Source organism: Lytechinus pictus, chromosome 17, assembly GCF_037042905.1.
Source record: "Lytechinus pictus isolate F3 Inbred chromosome 17, Lp3.0, whole genome shotgun sequence".
NCBI classification, from domain to species: Eukaryota; Metazoa; Echinodermata; class Echinoidea; order Temnopleuroida; family Toxopneustidae; genus Lytechinus; species Lytechinus pictus.
In genome coordinates this window covers 29,683,633-29,699,953 of record NC_087261.1, presented here as the reverse complement: position 1 = coordinate 29,699,953, position 16,321 = coordinate 29,683,633, and the positions used below count along the sequence as shown (strand labels likewise).

Here is a 16,321-nt window from a genome sequence, read left to right as displayed (position 1 = left end):
GTTTTTGAATTACTTCAAAAGCTGTTTCCTGTTTTCCAATATTCATATTTATCCCAAAGTCTACCAAATCAATTTTTTAAACTTTATTAAACTATTAAAATTTTTCCAGCTTGCTGGTATAACGTGCACAATATCTATTATTTGGAGAAGTTGATTTGCGGTAATACCGAGATTTTGAAAAAAAGTCACAGGCTTCAAGTGGCCATTATCAAAGATTTGATCAACGCTAAATATTCCTTTATTAAAAAGATCATTGTCAAAAATTGTTTTACCTTTTATACAAATATGTTGATTATTGAATATAATAGGGTTAACCTCCTCTTCAGAATAACGAAATCTCCTTAAGTCTTGCCAAGCCTTCATCATTTCTGAATAAAATGGGGGCATTTTTGTATTTAATTTTGAAGTGTCAAAGTCACATAGAAACAGAAATCTCCCCCCAACTGATCGAAAACAAAAATCAAAATACAACTTCCATCCTGCATCTCGTTCTCCGTAAAGTAATCGTTTAAGCCACATTAAACGTTGAGACTTTACAAACAACTTAAAATTCATCATTTTTAAACCCCCTTGTGAGTAATCCTGGTACATTATAATTATCTTTATCCGATCTTTTCCGGACCATAAAAATTCAAATGTGATCTTTTCAACCTCAGCATACAACCACTGAGGAACCACTATTAGTGACGAAACAAAGTTTAGCCTTGACAATGCATATGTTTTTAACAAGTGAATTTTCCCCATAAGTGTGAGATCCCTTTGTTTTCACCATCCCAACAGTCTTTTTATGTTACTAAGTATTTCTTTGTAATTCATGTCTTCTTTTAATATAACATTAAGGGAAAAATAAACACCTAAAATTTTAATATGCTGAACAAAATTCCCAAACAACTGTGTCTGAGGTCTGTCATTATCCCGACCCATCCACAAAATATACCAATACACCCAACCACCACTCTACCCACACCCACCCACCACTCTGTCAACACCCCGCCCACCACTCTGTCAACACACCCACCCACCAATCTACCAATACACCCAACCACCAATCTACCAATACACCCACCCACCACTCTATCCACACACCCACCCACCACTCTGTCAACACACCCACCCACCAATCTACCAATACACCCACCCACCACTCTATCCACACACCCCACCCACCACTCTATCCACACACCCACCCACCACTCTGTCAACATACCCACCACTCTACCAACACACACACACACACAGAACATGATTAGCTTTTTTTTATTTTTTTTTATTTGTTTTAACAGGACGCATTCTTCGCAGACATTACAATGCCAAATGTTTTAATATTTCTTGAAAAATGTAACAGTGTAACGCAGAATATATACATATGATATTATGTTTGACGGTAACTGATAACTGTCATATTATGTACACCATTCTCTGTGTGCTTTTACTTTTAAGTGAGTAACGTGCAAAGAGAATATACACACATATTGTAGATCGAAATCGTTTTCCTGTAGTATAGCAAATGATTACTTAAATGAAATTAATGTGTATATTATACACATCATTTTCCTGTAAGTATAAGTTTGTATTCTGGTTCAGATAGTTTGTCTAGGCTGTTGCCATGAATGTGGTGCCAGCATATGGACCGGGTGGCCCATCGCACCGCGACATATTTATCTTTCTATGCCATTTTTTTATCAATAAGTAATCAGAAGACAGAGGTCTCAATGTTCTCTTCGAGTATCTGATACTGTAAATGAATCATCATGCTGCCTTATCATGTTCGCATAATATCATTTCTAGTCAAGTACATCTGAAACGTTTTCCAGTATCCGCTATGTGTCCCCGGAAGTAGATTCAAGAGACGTTCTGCTGTGATGGAACCACTCCAAGCTGGGCGCATTGGGTCAGTTTAATTACCCAACGTAGAAATGTGTTTTAAACCTGTATGTTTCTAAAAGCAATAGTATTTATATATTCTTTCACAAGAGAAGAGATAATATTGCAATATCACAATCCTCAATCTAGCTCTTGCATTGAAAAGCACTCGCGATATCTAAATTTGGGGAGTTTTGGTCGTGGCATTACGGCTGGTCTTGACCTTACGTTTTCAGATCCTGTTCCTTCTCCATCTTGATCTACTTGAATGCCTTGCTTGACACGCCATCTACTAGCTATTTCAGCTGTATTGCAATACATATCTGACTTTCGATCGTGTTGATTATGGACATGGTTACGTCGTCTGTCATCGTCCTGGCTGACATCTCCTGTCTTCTTGGTCTCTTGCTGTACGGATTTGCTTTTCCATTTCTGAGTATTCGGAATATAGGCAGATTTGCAGCGAGGTTTGATAGAAGTATACTCGACATTCGGCCTTGAAGCTTCTTCGAGTTTAGAGGGCTTTTTGGGGACATTGGGTGGTTTGGTGGAGGTGCAGCTAGAAGCTATTTCAGTTCCTTGTTTTGCTCTTCCAGGAAATGATGGCCTTAAGATATCCGCGAAAGAGTTTATCCTGTTGGTGCCCCCTTTTTTCTTAGAAGATCCTGGGCAACTATTGTCAGCGCTTGGTTGTGTTTTGTTTCCCTGATCGTCGTTCTCAGGGGCCTTTAATCGTGATTTTACCGCGGTTCCCATGCTCGTAGTCGTGACTGCATCATTAGCGTCATCCTTCTCCTGATCATCTTCCCAGTTCACCTCTGAACTATTCTCGAATGAGAAGCTTCTGTAACTTCGGGTAAGGATCCTAGGACTGTGCTTGGAATCGAGCGTACTGGCCATGGCACAATCTGGCATGGAGAAGTCTTCTCTCGTGGTTAAAGTACGAGTGCGTGATTTTTTTGGACAACAACGACGCGCCCTCAACGTACTAAAAAGAAAATAATAATAATGTGACTTTATTGAAAGGTGAAAGGAAAAGGAATAACGATTTTGAAGAGAAAAGGTTAACATATCAATCCATCTGTATTTTTATTTCAATTATGTTATGGATATGGTCTACGCTTCAGTCTAGCACAATTGTGTGTCATCATGGCATTTCTTAAAGTTCATAACACATTGTCAATGTCCCTCGGCTGTATGAAATTCATTTTCTCCCATTATTTCAAATTTCCTTCTTTTTCCTCAATTCGAAGATGATTATCCGCCCAGTTAACTAGTGATTGAAAACTACTGACCATGACAAAAATCACAACCAGGGGCACGAATTATTAGGAGTTATAACTGTTGTAACTTTGCTATTATGGCAACTACCATGGAAATCTGATTTTGATAGGCTGCTGAGCCCTGTCACCATGGTAGTTGCCATTATGGCAAAGTTACAACAGTTGTAAGTCCTTTATGAAACAAGCCCCTGATGGTATTTTTTACGTTTTATTAAAATGAAAAAATAAATAATAATAATAATAATAGATATAGAAAAGTGGTATTAAAATATAATTGGCCTCATGTGAAATGTGTGATAAGACTTCATAATCGAAATGTTTCATCCTGTGCAAGGGTCCAGAAACTAAATGACTAGCTCAGGTTTCAAGTTGGCGCTGTTCAAAATTGAGTTCGCAAATTGATTAGGGAGTACACATCACTTACAAGAAAATCAGAATGATTAAGAAAGTCCCAGCTATTAAAACAGCTACAACAATTAGCAACCGAACCCATCCCAGGGACCATGCTCCTGATGCTCCTGAAAAACAAAGAAGAGAAAACGATACGAGTGGAATCAATTTCATAAATCAATCAGTCGACCAATATAACTGAATTGAAATGTTGATATTGTTTAAACATGTTAATCTGACACAATCGCGTATATTTGCCCTATACATCTCTAATCAGAAATGAAAGAAACCGAGAAAATAAATGTAATCGATGATTACCCCAAAAATATGTAAATAGGCGGAAGTCGATTTAATCCAAATAGACATTGTTGTTACATGTAAATCTTGCAATATGACATATTATGATTATGTACACATAATTTGTAAAACGGTATTAACATTCATTAGGTTATCCATTATAATTGGTTTGTATTGCTTTAAATGATTTAAAGCGCAAATAGGAAAAAGCAAAGCTTTATTTGATAATTAAATTGAAAAAAAAAAAATACACTCCCTTACCAGCTTACAAAGGAAACGGGGGAAAATACTACATTTTACAAATAATGCACAGCATAATAATGGCAATCGATCAGGAATGCGGTCATATCTCTAATTTTGTTTCTCTTTTCTTATTTCGTATGTGACCCGCCACCCCGAAAGCAGTAATAGGTCGCTGGATTTTTTAAATACTTTAATTGATCTTGATAAGGCACACCCTAAGCTTTAAAATAATACATAATCTATCAAAATTGATCAGCAATAATCCACACAAGAACTTGATTAAATGTAGCTGTAATGTATTGCTTAAAATGTAAGTAAGGTTTCAAGTTAGAAGCTCACATAAGCATTACATGTGCACACTGTACAGTATAACTTCCTCGTAGTCAGAAAAGATAGAGTTAGATTTTTTTTCGTCGCTAAACAACCTTTGAAAGTATTAAGGAGTAGAAGAAGATCCAGAAAAAAAGGCTTACTCTTTTAGATCACCCAATTTTTCATGTTTTTTTTTTAATCTAGGTTTCATTTCCTGAAAAGCAAATTAATATTTAATTATTTTACTGATATTTTTATGGCGACCAAATTGTTTTTGATTTATCTGGCTGCTTGTCACATCTTGAATTTGTATATTTATTAATTTATTTGTTGAAATTCTATTAGAACCTACATGTACTTAACTTTAAAGGAGATTAATCATTGCTGAGTCAATTTGGGTGATAGATGGGTGCTTAGGCAGAACGTTGGCATTTAATACAATTAATGATCTCTTGGAATCATTTCTTCTCAGCTATAAAACAAATCCTCTTGTGATAAATCATTGAGCTATGACCTGCACTCAATGAAAAGTAGGCAGTTGACCCTGAACTTTCATCAATTACTTTTGATTTTAATCAATTTTACTTTTAAGTCTGTTAATTTTGGTTAATTAATCTAGAATTAAGGGGGGGGGGGGTTATCATCAGTTCGTTTGGCTTGCTCCACCCTGGCTTTGATTATAGGTTTTTTTTTTTTACATTTTACCCTCCCCCGCCCTTAAAAGTGGATACATGCATATCTCATACGCGACAATGTTATGGACTATGCACGTTCATCGCACTCTCACTATTCACTATTTTTGCAAGGAGAGTGTGCAGTAATATTTACCTTTATCCTCAGATGCGGTTTGGTTGGTTATTTCTGGAAAAAAATTGAAATATTAATCATGACCTGACTTAAGACATAAGAAAAATAGTATCTTTGAAATAACTGCCGAAGGTGCTATTCGTGATTTGATTTCAGCACCGATACAGAACCAGAAAAAGAACATCAAGCAAGTAATGAAAGTGCGCTGGTGAAAAGGATTTTGAATATAAAAGAAGACATTTAAAGATAATTGTATTCACTATGTGATATAATATGTATATTCATTCATGTACGATGAATGCGGAAATTAATGTTTCAATTATTCTTTATCAAATCTTTTACGTATCTGTTCATTACTACTACAGAATGATAGTAGACGATGAAATAAATAATCCGTGTGAACTTTGATATTTTCCCTTCAAGATCAAATTACGCTAAGTGTGTCAGCTGTAATTATTTTCGTATAATAAATGTAATCGATCGTATATTTTTGATAATAAATTATATGCATGGCTGTCAGATTGCTACATCGAATATTATTTTTCAATCTACTTGGAAATGTCATGAACGAAACTGAAACTTAGCAATCATTGAGGATTAGATAAAAAAAATAAGACTTCCAATTGGCGATGGTAAACATGTCCTTACATATCTGATAGCAACGTGCGGAATATTGTTGTTCCTACCACATTTTGGTGCATCTCCACTCCAGATAGGTTTTCCAGTCTCCCATTGGGAACTTAAACACTCTATGGTATCATTTCCAATCAGGGAATAGCCAGGTCGACAGCTAAAATTGACCCGTTCTCCTTCTCGAAAGAGTATTCGGCTCACTCCACCATTTGACGGCGGCATCAACGGCGGACAGATGCCAACTGTTGTGTTAAACACTGCGGATTTGATGATGAAAAAATTACAAAATTTCAATCACCCCGATAAATGTATATTGCTTATTAAACATATGACCAACGAAAACGAAAATCCATACTGTCATTGTTCGAAATCGGTATCTGGAATACAAATGCTCTAAAAAATAATTTCCCCTCTTCTCTTTGGTCCGGCAGACACTGAGCAGCGCAAGATCGATTTTCACTGTAGCTACTATCCCATACATAATAATAATATGTCCATTTATATAGCGCAGAATACTATGTGCATATACTCAACTGCGCTTTGATACTTGGTATCATATTATTACCCCGGTTGTAGCTAAGCCGCCATATTGATAGGCGTTAATACATCGTTAAAAGTCAAACAGAATATATAATGAAAATATTATTAGTAACAAAACAAACCAAAGATATTATCCTCGATGAGTAATTACCTATTAATTAAAATTAGTCAATTAATAGGGTTGTTTGTATTTAATTGGATGTCACTGTAATCTGGAAAAAGTGTATCAATGTGAACGGCTGTATCGCCATGCGTGTTGATGTTTCGTATTAATTTCCACTCAATGCAAATAGATAGTTTGGAATCGTTTGGAAAGTATCTCTTGAACACGTTAGTATATGAAATTGAAACATGAATTTTTTACAAGTTCCTCTCAAATGGCATTGGGCATGTTTGGTGAAGTGCCTCGATAAAGAATAAAGAATTAATGTATCTTTATTTCAACTGTGTTTCCTATTTAAAAGGAATGTGAATGGGTTTGATGTAGATGAAAACAATGTAAAACAAGACGAATAAGCATACGAACATAAACTCGAAGGATATGAAGACTAATCTAAGTAGAAAAAGATAAAGAGGAATTCGGAAAGAAACGTAAGATGAATATGATATGCCTAATATTGGTCCACGATCAATGATTGGTGCAGTCATAAATTGTTTTAATGTTTTTCTAATAGCATAACAAACAGAAAACCTATGTTATCTTAGCAACATACTTTCTTATATATTCATTGTCGTGCAAAGAATTATTATGATTTTTTTATAACTGCTTAATTTGTTATGAATTTCTTGTTTCTTCTTGTAAATCGATGATATCAATGTGAATTTACCGATTGATGCGTATTGCTATTATGTCTCATCATCTAAATTGTGCCGTTTGCCCATAGTTGCTGTTTAATTTCTTGAGATTTCGTGATACGAGCCCAATGATGTGAGTATCATTTGTTATATCAAAGTTTATTTGTTACATTATCATCTAAGCCGAGTGGCATGGAGAAATATGTTTTGTAAGTAATCAAATTAAAGTTACGGAGGCCAAATTAATTAGTTCACATGGAAATGTTGCGTACATGTACAGTCTTATGCAGCGTAGTTAATCGTGTAAAGGCAAGCAACTTGAATTTGGCGCCTTCGGGCACGGGATGAATGCATTGTCATTTACTATGTTAACATAACAAAAATGTAAAAAAGAAATACATTTAAAGTCGTATTTTTTCATGAAAGTTGTTTAACAAAAAAAGTGGAATTTGTGGCAAACAATCAGTGAATGACATACTATACAGTATACTAATACTTCATATGACCTTGAATCATGTCAAGGTAATTATTAGTTGTTGAATAGATACAGTATTTTGTAAGTTGTTATGCAAGTCAACATTCATTTGTTTTGTTTTGAAGTCAGAGACAGCAAATATTATTTCTATATGACATGTTTATGCCCAGTCAGTTTATACAGCCACTGGTGTTTATTGTTTACTCTCTATTAAATAGCAGATTGGACCGATCGCACTGTCTGTAAACGAATATACGGTTTGATGCTTGGGTCTTGTTTATTGTTCGACGGATCACACGCCACATTCATAAAGCCCTAAAACTCATACCTGTGTGTAATATAGAGGATAAGAAGAAGAACAAGACCCGAAAGAACAAGAAGAAGAAGTGAGTGAGAAGGATCAGAACAAAAAGAATAATATGAAGTAGAAGAAGAAGAAGAAGAAACAGAAGAAGACGAAGATGATGATGAAGAAGAAGAAAGAAAAGGAGGAGAAGAAAAATAGAAGGAAAAAGAAAGGTAAAAACTGAGAAAGGAAGAGCAAAACAAAGCAGAAAATGGGGGGCCTTAAACGTGAAAGATTAAGCAAGAATGAAATTGCGAGAGAAACAAGATTTATGTGAAGGGGATGACAAAGTGAATTATCGACGTTTGCCGATGTTGATTTATAATAATTGTAGAAAAAAAATTACCTGAGTAGTGCGCCCTCCCACCACATTTCTGACCAGAGTTTCCCGAACAATTCTTATCGCACCAGTCGTTTTCAGCCTATTCGATTGTCCCGCTGTCATCGGGAATGCTGTTGCTGCAAAAACACGAATTTCCCAAAATGGAGGCATGTTTTTCAAAATCGTCTCTGCAAAACAGCAAGCATTCGTCTACTGTCGTCGTGTTGTATGGTTGATGGTTGAAAACAGATTGGACATGATATCCCACCGGATAACAACCGATGTATCCTGCAATAATATTAGGGATTAATTAAACTGATGAAATATTGAAAAGATGTATCCCAAATGAAGAGAGTGAATAATTTGACAATGTTAAATAAAGGGCTATAACAAAGAAAGAAGGACAAAATAAAAAAAGAAAGACAGAAAGAACCACGGAGCTAAATTAGGAAAGAAACAAAGGGAAAAGAGAAAGAAATAAGCAAAAGAGGAAAAAGACAGAAAGAGAAAAGTAAGAATAAAGAGTGTGGAAACACTTTAAAGTGTTACCAAAATGACAGAAAGAAAAAGGGAGGAACATGATTGTGTTTTCAGAATCAGTTTTTTGATCTGCACCATTTTCCAGCATGCAAAAACAATCACAATAACTGCTATCATCAATCACCACGCAATCACACTAACAACAACAACGATAATAGAAGTGGTGATATTAATTAAAGTAATAATATAAATAGTAATGATAATAATAATAGTAATAAAAAGAGAATAATAATAGTTATCATTATTTATTGATGTAGCAACTACAGCTCTTAAGAACTGTTCTCCTGGCCAGTGGATGCTGCATAATGTTGTCACTGGCCTTCTACCTTCTGTTAAGAAGGTGCAAGGTCGCATTTATCTATAAACCTTTTGTAGGACTCGGCCTGAGGTCGAACCCGCGACCTCCCGTTCATGGGCGGGCGCTATATCTTAGCACCTTGTCCGGTGCTAATTACCAATATATTTTATTATTTATGCATATGGCATCGTCCTGAATATTATAGTAATTTTAATGTGTTTCTTTGAGTCATTTAATATTGTGACGTGTATGTCGATTGTAATCATACCCAATTTTGATTGTTTATGTTATCATGAAACGTGCAAGAAACTAGTCGTATTCTGAAACTGTTCATACTCTGTATGTGTTCCTTTTGTAACCAGTGGAACCCTTATTTCTTTGCATACGTTGTAAACCATGACCCTTTTGTATCAAGTATTAGTCCGGCAGCCCAGGATGTTTATTCAACCGAAAGCCGGACAAGCAAATGACCCCATAGCTAGATGGCATGGACCCTGACGTATACAAACATGCATTGCTGCCGGGTTATATCCGTGGTCTTCTCTCCGAAATGACGTAATATATGACGTCATTACACAATGGCCCTATTTCACAATTTTTCAGACATTCTACACATAGCATGAAGTCAAGGGATAATATCTCAGCCAAACCATGCTTGTTTTGTATGAAACTTTCAAAATATATTGTTCAAATAGTGCACAAAAGATATGCAAAATTTCACGAACAGATTTTATTGTTTACATATGCAAATTACGTAATGAAATTTGCATATCATTAGTTTGGGAGATTTCTTGCTTCAAAAATTGTCGAAAATCGATTCAGAAATTTATTTTCTTTTTTAGTGTACTTTATTTGATATATTTCCTCTCAAGCATAATATCATTCTCTTCATCTATATCTCTACTTCAAGAAAATATATGTCAGTAATTGGAAATGACATTATAGACTGTGATTTCAGCCCCCTTTTAAATATGGTGCGCACCTAGAAATCGTGCGTTTTTGGCCTATTTTCACCATATAGCTGAGGTGTGCGAACGATATGCCTACTTTATTGATGTTTCCTGCATTTTGCATGATATTAAATCTTCCAAACAACATATTTTCATCTGCATTATGTCTCTGCTGATGAATAAATGATTTCAGCAAAGTTGATTGCCTACTGGGCAGTCTATAGGCTACGTTTTCAGCCTAGTTTTCAACAATTAACCTATACCATGTATGACTGCATTATTGTTTTAGAGTCGGAAATGGGAGTTCCTTTGCACCATCATAATATATTTTTCACTCAACGTTTTTGTATTTGCCTGAAGTGTCTAGTTAATGAATCTTGATGTTCACTTCGCAAAATCGTGTCCAACGGGGTTCAAAATTGATATCTTTGGCGGCCCTCTTGGATTTTTTTAATGAAAAGTAATTATTTTCATGTTTTTTGCACAGAGTGTGACAATGGAACAATCTTAAATGAATACGCATTTCACTATGATTCGGATAGTAGAAATCGATTGAATTCGTTTTCTGGAAAGCTAACATATTTTGAAATAAAATTTACCACGAAATTGCAATGAATGTGGTCAAAAATTTTCATGTGCATTGATATCTATCTGTTCAATCATTAACATAAGCAACTACTGCAAAATATCAGCATTCGACACGAAAGAGGATATTATATACCGATAATACTGAAACGCTTCATGACAGTATGTATGTCTTAATTTGCTTAGTTAAAGGGCAAATACCATATATTACTCGATATTGCGATAAAATGACACCAAAAAGCGACCTCTGTAACATTATATTTTTCTCTATCAGCTACATTATAAAGAAATGAGGGCGTAGCAAAGCCTAGCCCCCCCCCCCCCTTATGGGACCGCCGGAGTCCCCCATCCTTCTTTCGTATTTTGCCAATTTCTTGGAAAATTCGACATTTTTGGAGCCCAATTGAAGGGAAAAGACGTTTCTGCTTTGCAGTAAAGTCACTTTTATTGTTGTTTAACCACTTAGGGATAAAAGAGTAGAGTTTTCTCTATCTGCTACATATAAAGAAGTGCTGGTACAGCAAAGCCTATTCCCTCTCGGGACTGCCAAAGTTACCCACCCCTTTTACGTATTTTACCCATTTATGGGAAAATATGCTAATTTGGAGCCCCAATTAAGGCAAAATACGTTTCTGATATGGAATAAAGCCATTTTCATTCTTTTGAAACTACATGGAGATAAAAGAGTAGAGTTTCCTCTATCTGCTACATATAAAAACCTGCTAGCATATTGAAGCATACCCCCTTAAGAGGGCGTCGAAATCACCTATCCCTTTTACGTATTTTACCCATTTATGGGAAAATATGCTAATTTGGAGCCCCAATTAAGGCAAAAAATGTTTCTGATATGGAATAAAGCAACTTTTATTGCTTTTAAACTATGTGGATACGAAAGAGTCGAGTTTCCTCTATCTGCTACATATCAAGAAGTGTTGGCATATAGGAGTATACCCCCCCCCCCATGGATATAATCCAAAATTACATGGGTAAAAAAGAATACAAATCCCCCACCCCTTTTCCATATTTTACCTTTTTATGGGAAAATATGCTATTCTCGAGCCCCCATTGAGGCAAAAAGTGTTTCTGCTATATAGTAAAGCCAATTTTATTCTTTTGAAACTACGTGGAATTAAATGAGTAGACTTTCTTCTATCTGCTGCTAATAAGTGGTTGCACAGCAAAGCCTATCCCTCTAGGTTTTCATAAAGTCACCCACCCCTTTTCCATATTTTTTCCAATATATGGGAAAATCTGCCAATCTTGGAGCCTCTGAAGAAGGTAGAAGTCGATGTGCCAGCCCTTTTTTACATGTAGCTGATAGAAAAAAGCCTATTCGTTTATTTCCAAGTGGTTTCCAAAATCATAACTAGCTTTACTATATAGCAGAAATGCCCTTTTGCCTGAATGGGGGCTCAAACACTGCAATTTTTTCAATAAAGAGGGAAAATAGACTTAAAAGTTGGAAGAGGTAGCCCCCTGAAGGGGGAGCCTTCAGTGTGCTACCACATCTTTATATGTAACTGATCAAGAAGATCCTACTTTGTCATCTTTATGTGCTTACAAAACAAAAACAAGGGCTTTACTGCAAGGCAGAAACACCTTTTGCCTCAATGGTTCTCCAAAATGACGAATTTTCCGAGAAATTGGCAAAATACGAAAAAAGGATTGGGTGACTTTGGCAGCCACCTGAGGGGTAGGCTTTGCTATGCCCTAACTTCTTTATATGTAGCTGATAGAGAAAAGCCTACTCTTTTGTCTCTAAGTGATTTAAATGAAAAAATACATACCCAAAACAAAATTTTGCCACATTGGGGGCTCCGAAAAGCACGATATCATAACACAGATAAGCGCACGTGGGACAGTGTATAATTATTGCTTCAAATGTCGGGCCCGACGCTCTACCCGAAATCCTGTGCTTATTTGCTGATTTCTCAGCAATTACACAATTTCTTCCAAAATCGTTTGGCACATATGTTTTATTTATACAAACAAACACTTTGGTGGTCATTTCATTGGATTCTGTACGAACTCATTTTGATATCGTTACCAAAACTAGCATTTAACATACACACGAATACTCATGCTTTTAAGAATGTTAAGTTTTATAAAATGAGGATATAAGTATCGTATTTTGTTCGTATAATTACCCAATCTTTGCAAATGTAAGGTCGTTACTTTTGTTCATTTTTGTAATTGTATTTATGTATTTGTATTTAATATGTATTTTGACTTGTATGTGAAAAATGGAAAGAAAAGAAATGAAATAAATCAATAAATCTAATCTAAATCTAATTTACCTTTAAGATTGTCCAATTGTCAGACTCTGTGCAATAAAATATGAAAATAATTGATTTTCATTAAAAAAGTCCAAGAGGGCCGCCAAAGATATCTATTTGAACCCCGTTGGACACGATTTTGAAAAGGGAACATCAAGATTCATTAACTAGACACTTCAGGCAAATACAAAAGCGTTGAATGAAAATATTTTGATGGTACACAGGAACACCCTTATCCGACTCAACTACAACGATGCAGTCATACATGGTATAGGTTCGTTGTTGAAAACTAGGCTGAAAACGTAGCCCAGTGAGCAATCAATCCTTGCTGAAATCATTTATTTATCAGCAGAGAAACAATGAAGATGAAAATATGTTGTTTGGCAGATTTAATATCATGCAAAATGCAGGAAACATCAATGAAGTAGGCATATCGTTCGCACACCTCAGCTATATGGTGAAAATAGGCAAAAAACGCACTATTTCTATGTGCGCACCATATTGAAAAGGGGGCTGAAATCACAGTCTATAATGTCATTTCCAATTACTGGCATATATTTTCTTGAAGTAGAGATATAGATAAAGAGAATGATATTATGCTTGTGAGGAAATATATCAAATAAAGTACACTAAAAAAGAAAATAAATTTCTGAATCGATTTTCGACAATTATTGAAGCAAGAAATCTCCCCAACTAATGATATGCAAATTTCATTACGTAATTTGCATATGTAAACAATAAAATCTGTTCGTGAAATTTTGTATATCTTTTGTGCACTATTTGAACAATATATTTTGAAAGTTTCATACAAAACAAGCATGGTTTGGCTGAGATATTATCCCTTGACTTCATGCTATGTGTAGAATGTCTGAAAAATTGTGAAATAGGGCAATTTTGTAGTGACGTCATATATTACGTCATTTCGGATAGAAGACCACGGATAGAACCCGGCAGCAATGCATTTTTGTAAACTTCAGGGTCCATGCCATCCAGCTATGGGGTCATTTGCTTGTCCGGCTTTCGGTTGAATAAACCTCCTGGGCTGCCGGACTATATGTTCATCATGTTTTAGTCTATTTCAAGCTTGTTCAACATTTAATTTTGTTCTATGGTAAAACAATCTTTACACTCATTAATGATTATATGAATATTAATAAAATCATGATTCTAAACTGTCCAAATTCGTTTTAAATTTGCCGCAGCACAATAATCCGATATTGTTGAGAAAAAAACCTGAGAATATCATCGGCGTGTGAATAAAAAAGAACCACACGTATTAACTTTTTTAACATTTTCCGGCTAGTTTAAGTCTTCTTAAGAATCAACCAATAAAGATATTATTGAAGAAATAGATGAAAATTAAACAGTTGAATAACAATAAATGCTTTACTCAGTACTTACCAGAGCCTCTTCCTTCCACAGCCCTTACCAGCATGACCAAAACAAACCAAGCTTGGAGAAAAATTGTCAAAACACCGACGAATCTCCGGAGTCTTACCATATTTAGGTTAATCAATATTACTGCAATCCCACCTGCTGATGTTTTTTTTTAAAGAAAAATATGAAGTTGAAATCGGAGGTGGAAGATTTTGATAGATTTGATTTACCACAAAGCACATTTGGACAGAGTAGATATCAGGAAGTGAGCTTTGTTATTATGCCTTTGGTAAATTGGTAGAGACTGAGAAAGAACAATTATAGACGGAAACTTAGACAAGTGGAGATGGCCAATAAATCGAAAGTAGCATCTGAATTTAACACGTTTAAAGGGGATTTACCACAATGACATAGAGATTGGGGACGCTCCCCCCCCCCAAAAAAAAAAATATATATATATATATAAATATATATATATATAATAAATAAAAAATAAAAAGTCACGACCAAGAAAAAAAAGAGACAAGGAAAGAAATTAAGAAAAGGACAAATAGAAGGGTGAAACATGAAATCATTTTCTCATTATTATGTCAAAATCTATCTTATATTGGATTTTTGTGAAAAAAATGTCGAATTATTTTAAACTAATTTTACGCTCATACGCCATATCTAGCCCCCTCAAATTTGTTGGGTTAAATACGCCACTGGCTTACCACTCCAACATCAAATCTGCATTTATTTTTACTGAGATACATAGTATTCAGTGGCGTAATAGACAAGCCACTTTGAAGGGGGTACAATATTGCGTAACTGGCAGCATTCCTAATAAGTCGAGAGGAAGCAAAGATCACACGAAAATGTGTCCACTCTAAAATGAAAAATCTATTTCCTTGATAAGTTTTGAAATAATATTTAATGAGAAACTATAACATATATCACCCCCTTTCCCGTCCCTTTCGTTCTTTTCTACATGTATACCTCGGACCATTGTAAAGGCCGACATTGATTTTCAGTTACTTCATTTTCAATGTTTGAATCCATAGCAGTTCGCATAAAACATGTAAAAACTATTTTATTCAACATGCCGTGTGAAAAATAAAAATCAAAAGAGTCATGAGTGATGAATACGGACAGAGCTGAACTAATTCTGACAAGTATTAGTTTTTAAAACCTTTTAAAAAAGACAAATATCACTGGCGTGCAGAGGAGGGGGGGGGGAGGCGATGGATCTCCCGAATGTTTCATGACTTAGAAAAAGAAGAGAAAATTAAGACAAGAAAAGAGGAAACCAATAAATGCGATGTTATTTTACAAGGATTATGCCAAAATCTATGACATAAATTGAATATATTTCTTTGAAAAAACAAATGGGATCGATAGGATAAGTGGGAGGGATTTGAAAGAGTTCGAATGAATTAGGAAGTGAATGATCTGATGATTCCAAACTAATAAAACTCTAGTGATATTACTATTATAACAACGGTCGCCATACTACTCTATCTGAAAGTGATATACATGCACTGATAGTTATGATAATATGCATCACCTACTTGCCTCTAACCTTCTACTAAATACATCAGGACTACTCAATGCCAATTTGATAATGTAATTTATTAATGGACGCATTTTATTATAATTTTGATGGTGCTAATTATTTTAAATGATTAATTAATTGATCAGTAAAGGAGGTGGATATAGTTTCAAGGTTATTTGTGGAGAAAGGAATGTATGCATGTAGGCTTTATACTTTCCCCTTATATTTGTTTGTTTCTCATTCGTTTAATTCCTTGTTTCCTTTGGACTTTATGGAGGGGGGGGGGGGCTCTATAAAATTTAGGATCACAATTATAAAGTATTCTGGCGATAGCAAATCAAATCACTTTGATGTTCATGATATCATAGCATAGTATAGCATGTTCTGTAATAACTGGGGTATCAGTATTGATATTTCAGTTAAATATTATTTTGGGTAAAATTCACGATGGGCAC

General features: G+C 35.1%; 1 protein-coding gene across 1 annotated transcript; it reads right to left on the bottom strand.

Annotated features, from left to right (window-relative positions):
* Positions 1 to 1,278: 1,278 nt before the first annotated feature.
* Positions 1,279 to 14,628, bottom strand: LOC129280875 (uncharacterized). The gene is made up of 6 exons (XM_064112466.1): positions 14,357 to 14,628; positions 8,331 to 8,594; positions 5,882 to 6,085; positions 5,217 to 5,249; positions 3,571 to 3,664; positions 1,279 to 2,851 (listed from the first exon to the last, which is right to left on the bottom strand). Exons 3-6 carry the CDS (start codon positions 6,048 to 6,050, stop codon positions 2,005 to 2,007), a joined length of 1,143 nt encoding a protein of 380 aa, XP_063968536.1. The 5' UTR covers positions 6,051 to 6,085; positions 8,331 to 8,594; positions 14,357 to 14,628; the 3' UTR covers positions 1,279 to 2,004.
* Positions 14,629 to 16,321: the final 1,693 nt, after the last annotated feature.

Bases quoted from the DNA above. Each gene is read 5' to 3' on its own strand.
- LOC129280875 (XM_064112466.1), bottom strand. From the start codon at position 6,050: ATGCCGCCGTCAAATGGTGGAGTGAGCCGAATACTCTTTCGAGAAGGA. The intron at 5,250-5,881 runs GTAGGAACAACA...ATTTTTTTCCAG, and splicing joins TGGAGATGCACCAAAATGTG to AAATAACCAACCAAACCGCA. The intron at 2,852-3,570 runs GTAAGTGATGTG...TTTTCTTTTTAG, and splicing joins TTAATCATTCTGATTTTCTT to TACGTTGAGGGCGCGTCGTT.